Below are 6,893 nucleotides of genomic sequence, written 5' to 3' on the forward strand. Positions count from 1 at the left end.
GATTCCTGCATGCCCTAAATCTGGGACCTTCCTTCAGTTTCACAATGAATAGTGGTGGGGAGGAATTTCCTTGCTTGGCCTGCTGAGATGTTATGTGTGACCTTGATGGACTTGGAGGCTGAAGCAGGGCTGGAGGGCGCGCTGTGCTGTGGGTGTTCAAGTTTCCTGACCCTGGTGCACTGAGGGAGGGCTGTGCCCCGCCACCTTTGCCTGCATCCCTTCCACAGGATAAATTCCACCAGCTCCGCTCCCCTCTGTATGATAGAGACCACATGTCTGCAAAGAGCATCCTTTTTTGCCAGCTCTCTGCTCTTTGAGACATGAGGGTGCAGGTGCTCCTCAACCAGCCTCACAGAGTGGTTGCTGCAACATATACACATTTTGGGCATGGGTTCTCCTTTGCTGCCCTCAAATTAATGGAACTTTCCGTTTTCCTCTCTTCCCCACAGTTCTATCTGCAGGCCAGATTCACGTGGAAGGGAGCCCGCCTGCTCCGTCCCCTCCTCCAGTTCACCCTCATCATGATGGCATTTTACACTGGCCTGTCCCGTGTGTCGGACCACAAGCATCACCCCACCGATGTGCTGGCAGGCTTCGCACAGGGAGCCCTGGTGGCTTACTGCGTGGTGAGTACAGCAAACCATGCCAGGAAGGGCAGCTGGGGCACTGATGTGAGTCCTAGGGGAACAGTGGGCATCTCCCCAGCCCATGCTGCTGTGAGCTTATGTATGCCCACATTACAGCTGGGGATATGTGGAATATTGCGTCCAGTTCTGGAATTCTCAACATAAGAAGGATATGGAACTTTTGGAATGGATCCAGAGGAGGGCTACAAAGATGATCCGAGGGCTGGAGCATCTCCCATACAACGACAGGCTCAGAGAATTGGGCTTGTTCGGCCTGGAGAAGAGAAGGCTACAAGGAGATCTTCTAGCAACCTTCCAGTACCTGAAAAGAGGCCTACAAGAAAGCTGGGGAGGGACTGTTTACAAAAGCTTGTAGTGATAGGACTAGCGGCAATGGCTATAAACTGGAGAGGGGCAGATTTACGCTAGACGTAAGGAGGAATTTCTTCACCATGAGAGTGGTGAGGCACTGGCACAGGTTGCCCAGGGAAGCTGTGGCTGCCCCATCCCTGGAGGTGTTGAAGGCTAGGTTGGATGGGGCCTTGAGCAGCCTGATCCAGTGGGATGTCCCTGTCCATGGCAGGGGGGTTGGAACTGGATGATCTTTAAGGTCCAACCCAAACTATTCTATGATTCTGTGTGGCAGGAGGCAGCATGCTCTAGAGGCTCAGGCAAGTGTCACCTTGAGTGACAGTGCGTGCAAATATCATTTTCAGCTGGACTCTTACTCTGGAGTGGAGCACCCCGATAGCCGTGTGGTGGGTGCTCTGATAGGCACCTGGCAAAGGAGGATGCACCCACTGGTGGTGCTTTTGCCTCTTTGTGAGCAACAACGTGGTCATGCTGGAGGAGTGAAACAATTCTTGTGCCCCACTGAACAAACAACATATTTAGTGAACAAAGCAACATTTAAGGTTTTTCCTCCATTAGCCTTGAATTCCAGGAGGCTCCTGGGCAAAAGGCCCCTTCACCCAGGCAGCTTGGTGTGCTGCAAAGGTGTTCAAATGAGGGGGAGAATTTCCCTTTCAGCTGCTGCCACTTGATTCTCCAGACATGCTCAGTAATGGGCACCACCTTTTTTGCTAGTCTTTCTGCCAGGTCCAAGTGGGGAATCTGGGGCAGTTGGGATTATGGCCTTTCCCTACACAACCCAGCCAAAAGCCGCCCCTGGGAGCAGGACCCAGTGCCTGCCTGGTGAGGGGAGGCAGGGTGCCTCATTTGATGGTGGGTTTTTAATGTAGTGAAGGGACTCGTGAGAAAATGGTGAACAAAAGCTGTGCTTCCTTGTCTGCGGCTGCTGAGCTTGTTCTCATGCCATTTACTTTCCAAAGAGTGACCTGATTGCGCAGCCCTGTAACTTGAAGTGACAGATGTAAGTGTTTAAAGCAGGCAGGGTGGTGGGCACTTGGTCGGGCAGCTGCCTCACAAAGAAACAAAAGGGCTGGGCATTATCATCATTCCTGTGTCCATATGAACTCCTGAAAGTGAGGTTTTAACAGCTTACCGCTTTGTTGGATGTTGGGGTTTTTTTGGTTGGTGGTTGTTTTTTTGTACTGATCTAAAAGTCCTTGGAGGCAAGGAATTAAGTTTACTAATGTTATATTTATCAAGGTGTAAAAATAGGTTATTTATGTACTTTCCAGTCATTGATAATATTCCAAAGCCAAGATATAAATGTTACTGTTGGGAAGTTTTTATGAAGTATTATTAACTCTCTGAGTGGTAGCTGTTGGGTTTTGCCATTGCCTGATGCCAATGTCCCATGCAGTGTCAGCAAATTTAGAGGGAGAAATTTGAGAAGTATATGTGTACGGATGCATGCTGCTGCTGTAATGCCTGCTCACAGCATTACAGGTCCTGTGTCCTTCATACCAGTACTGTCACGGTGTTTCTCCAATTCCTGGAAATCTTTTCCTATGCCAGCGCTCATCTGGAGCAGCATGACAGCAGCTTTGGTAGTCCTGGAGAGAAAAAGCCTTCGGCAGAGCAGGGAGCAGTGAAGCAGCTTGTCTCAGTCCAAATGCCTGAATTTGTGTCATGTGGGTTTGTCAAGACACCCAATGCACATTTCCGGGCTGTTTTACAAGGGGGTGTTTCTCTCTCCATGTGCATTCCTGCTTGGGAAGTGGGATAACAGCAGTATGCAGGGGGAGTAGGGATGAGGTGATCCTTCCATGGAAACCAGCAGTGGTTTCAGGAAGACAATAGCTCTCTGGATGCTCAGGACAAGCATCCGGATGCTTTCTGGCCAGAATGAGCAGCAGGGCTGGCCATCCCCTCCCAGTTCTCTGGCAGCTGGAAGCTGTGCTGGGAAGGAGAGACTGTGACCGTGCTGGGCTGGTTTTCCTGTGTTGAGTCAAACCAACATAGGAAGCAGCTGCCTGGAGTTTCACAGGCAGGCTTGAATTTGCCTGCGAGCTGGGGCAACCTGCGCTGCTCTTGCCAGCCAGCTTGTGGAGGAGGCAGTTGTCTTCATACCCTTTGCGTGCATGGCTTGGTGGCTGGGGACATCTTGGGCAGCAGCTGAGTACTTAAGGCAGGGTTTAAACCCAAGCTTTGTCCTGTGTCATCAGCTTGCAAAGAACCGTCAATATGTTCTTGTTGTCTGAAACCCAGCTTTACTGGCATGAGCTGTTGCCTAGGGTAGGTTGGCAGACTTTCCTCTTTTGGGAGATTGTAGAAAGGAACAGGGAGAGGAGATGTAGAATCATAGAACCATTTAGGTTGAAAAAGACCTTTGAGATTATCAAGTCCAACCATTGCCTCAAAACTCCCTGCTGTTTGTGTTCAATGCAGAATTTATCAGCTTTTTCCTAAAATTACTCATGTATCAGGAAAATTAATAGTATATCCTGAGGGTCCTTGCCCAGCTCTGGGATCCAGATCTCAGGCACAGGGAGCTCTGAAGCAGAAGGATGGACCTGGAGACTCACCACCTCCAGCCTACCCGGGGTGCTCCCAGGAAAGCCTTGAAGAGTCCGCTCTGATAGTCAACGGCCATTAAAATACCATAGTTATCAGGCTGTAATACTCAGTAGAAACCAATTGTGGGTTTCATCTCTGAGGGCTGCCAGAGGTTGTGCTGCAGCAGACATGTTTGTCCTTCAGTGCCTGAAATAACAAACAGAAGACATTAGTGTCAAGCGCTTCCAGCTGATGAAACATTTGGACTCAGATCCAGAGTGAAATACGATGAGAACTTCTTAAATGGAAATGGGTTTCTTGTGCATTGTAGGCAGCCTTCTATATTGTGTAGTTTATGTCTCATCTGATGGAGAGAGAGAAAAAGGAAGACATCAGAAGGACTCTCATTAGCATAGAGGAGGTTTTAACCTCTCTGTATGCGATTGAAGATTTCTTTAAGATGATGAAAAGGAATAGGAATTGTTAAGTGGCAATATAAGTTATTGGCTTACTTTGTATAATACATGCTCAGTGTTCTGCTGTCAAGTTTTCTTTATGGGTGGAGAGCACCTTCTACAGGAAATGGAGATAATCCAAGTGAAAAACTTTGCACATTTATTAGTCCTTTTTTTGTGTTAAACAGTTCAAGCATTAGGAGGACTTAACACACTGTTTTAACCCCAAAGATCACATTTCATGATTCCTATAAGTGTTTATATAACCTCCAACCGTGTTAAAGTGAAATACAGTTTAAAGAGAAATGAAACTTCTTACCCAGTCTCTGATTTAAACCCTGAAAAGCAGCGAGCAGCACAGCAAAAGCTAAAATATCCAAGATGACACTCCACCATAACTCATTCCTGTCCAAAATAAGGACCAGACTCCATGTAATCCGCATATGCTTCTTGCACTCAGCAATCTCCTCCCACAAATTGATTTGCCATGGCTATTTTGGTGCAGAAATTGGACATCTTTTTGATTGAATCCAGCTCTCTGAGGTGGGCAAGAGAGTGAGATGGCCTCAGAAAAGCACCGAGCCAGCTGAACGAGGGGTTTACAGTTATTAATGACCCAAAAGAAAACCATTGCCAGAGCAGTTCAATGGGCTTTTTCGCTGCGATGCAGCAAGAGGCCAGACTCCAGCTTGTGATCGTTGGTGGGTTCAGATGGATCCTGTTATTTAACAGAAGGCACAAGTGCTGCCACTTTGTTGCCCTGTAAACAGCTTTTAGCAGCTCTGTTATACAACTAGACAGCCAGACGGCAGGACTTACACCAAAAAAGGGGCTGTTTTATATGTCAGCTCCTTCCCTGCTTTTTCACCAAGCAATAAAAGCAGAGCAACAACAGCTTGGGTTCCTGCATCCCTGGTTATAATTTTAGCGGTAAATTGCCACTCACAGCAAGTTTGCTGTATGTTCAGTTCCTTATCTGCCTGTGTTGATAGGGACTTGCAGAATTCTTTTTCAAGGACAGCTAAACCTGCTATGGAGGGCACTGGGTAGCTAGAAAGCATGGAGACACAAATGGGCAAAAACTTTTGCTCCTTCCGTGTGTTACCTAGCCTGCATATACTAATCTAATATATGAGCTCCTTGGACTTTTTTTTTCCCCTCCCTGAATTACCTTATTACCTAAATTTTGCATTTGAGTACTGTGGGAGAAAACTCAAGTGTGCTGCTAATTCCTGCAAGCGTGTGCTGCTCTTCCTGAGGCTCAGCAAACCCACAGCTTGGTCCAAATTACTGGTGTTCAGGGATGTCTGAGGTGAGCCAGCAAATTTGGGCTGAAGAGACAGCTGCTAGCAGGGCCAAAGTTTGGGGCATCGGTGCCAGCTAACAAAATGGTGAATCCTCACCACTTTTTGCTCCATCCAGAGGATCTGTGGTGTCTGACTCTCTCTTCCCTTCTGGCACAGGGCTGAGGTTTGGCAAGGGAGAAAGTGCCCCGGTTCTGGAGGACTGATAAGCTTTGTACAGCGACTCCCAAGGGAGGATGTGGAAGTTTCCTCCCAGCACTTTGTTTCTCATTGTGTTTCTACCTTCCGAAATTGCCAAGTGCTGACTTTTTCACATCCAGGAGAGTGGTTACATCACAGGCTATTTAGGAAGAAGTAGTCAGGAAGAGCTCCTCCTCTCCTTAGGCTTTGGCTTCAAGACCAGACCTCAGCTCTGATACCAGTTGACTTAGTGGGGCATGAGGAGAGTATCACTCAATGTTGACTCATTGCTGATAACTTTTAATGCAGCTTTGATTTTAAAGCTTTTAATTACCTACCTGATGTCTGGATGAATGAATGGTTTCGCACTGACTCTGTCCCTAAACCCACTCACCATGAGTCAGGTCAGCCCTTTGAAGACCTTTGTTGTTCTATTGGAGTGTGAGCCATGTATCTGTTTCCTGACTTTTCAACCCGTTCAGTGGAGGTTTGGGTATTGCACTCAGTGATTATTCAGTAAGAAATAAAATTGTTCTGTGTTGTTTTTACATTGTGTTTTGTGGTCTGAGCCTTTTTCCATGTTGTACAGAAAGCGCCTGTGGTAGCAGGCGCTTGAGATTTCACAACTGTTGGTATTATAGACAAGTGTTCAGTAGCACAAAAGTGCTGTTTTTTCAGCTTAAACATATACATATATATATATTCTGTAAACCAAATTTTTGAACAAGGCATCTCCCAGTCTGGCTAAGTTTGCCTTTTCTGATTGTACCTACAGGTGTTTTACGTCTCAGATCTCTTCAAGCCCAAGACAAAGACTTGCCTGCCTCCACCATCCATCCGGAAGGAGATCCTTTCATCTGTGGACATCATTGAACGGAATAACCATCACAACATGGTGTAGACCTTTGAGAAATCAATGGGTGTTGCATTTTATTTTTAATTTTTTAATTTTTTTTTTTTTTTTTTCAAAAAAATGACTGCTGACAGCAACTACCTGCTGCTCTCAAATCTCATCAGACAGTAGAATGTAGGGAGAGACTTTCTTGCCCGACCAGTAAAGTCTTATTCTGTGGTCTTTTCAACTTGTGACATTTGGATGAAAGGGGTGGTGGTCAACTAAGTCAAAAACGACAGTGAGAAAGAAAAACAAACAAAAAACAAAAGCCGAACAAACAAAGAGAGGTGCCGGAGTTCTGGATGTGCAATTGGTTTGAGTGTTCATGTTGTAGTGAACGCCAAATTGTTCTTAGCCTAATGAACACTAAAGGATTTTTGGAAAGCTGGCCATCTTAGGGTCTTTTTTACTATGAAGATTTCCAATGCCTACGAGAGAAAAAAAACCAAAACCAACTTATGACTAAATAGTAAAGCACTATATATGAGAAATAGCACTGAGTCAAGATCTGGGAATGGTTTGTAAGAGT

At 46.3% G+C, this 6,893-nt stretch overlaps 1 protein-coding gene across 1 annotated transcript in view; it reads left to right on the top strand.

Moving 5' to 3' along the window:
* Nucleotides 1–6,503, top strand: part of PLPP3 (phospholipid phosphatase 3) — a 44,581-nt gene extending 38,078 nt beyond the window's left edge. The window contains exons 5-6 of the mRNA XM_009569200.2: nt 450–626; nt 6,245–6,503. Coding sequence (XP_009567495.2) covers nt 450–626; nt 6,245–6,370 — 303 coding nt within the window. The 3' untranslated portion in view covers nt 6,371–6,503. The remainder of the gene's footprint in view (nt 1–449; nt 627–6,244) is intronic.
* The last annotated feature ends 390 nt before the right edge of the window (nt 6,504–6,893 follow it).

The sequence above is a fragment of the Cuculus canorus genome, chromosome 8 (genome assembly GCF_017976375.1).
Source record: "Cuculus canorus isolate bCucCan1 chromosome 8, bCucCan1.pri, whole genome shotgun sequence".
Classification (NCBI taxonomy): Eukaryota; Metazoa; Chordata; class Aves; order Cuculiformes; family Cuculidae; genus Cuculus; species Cuculus canorus.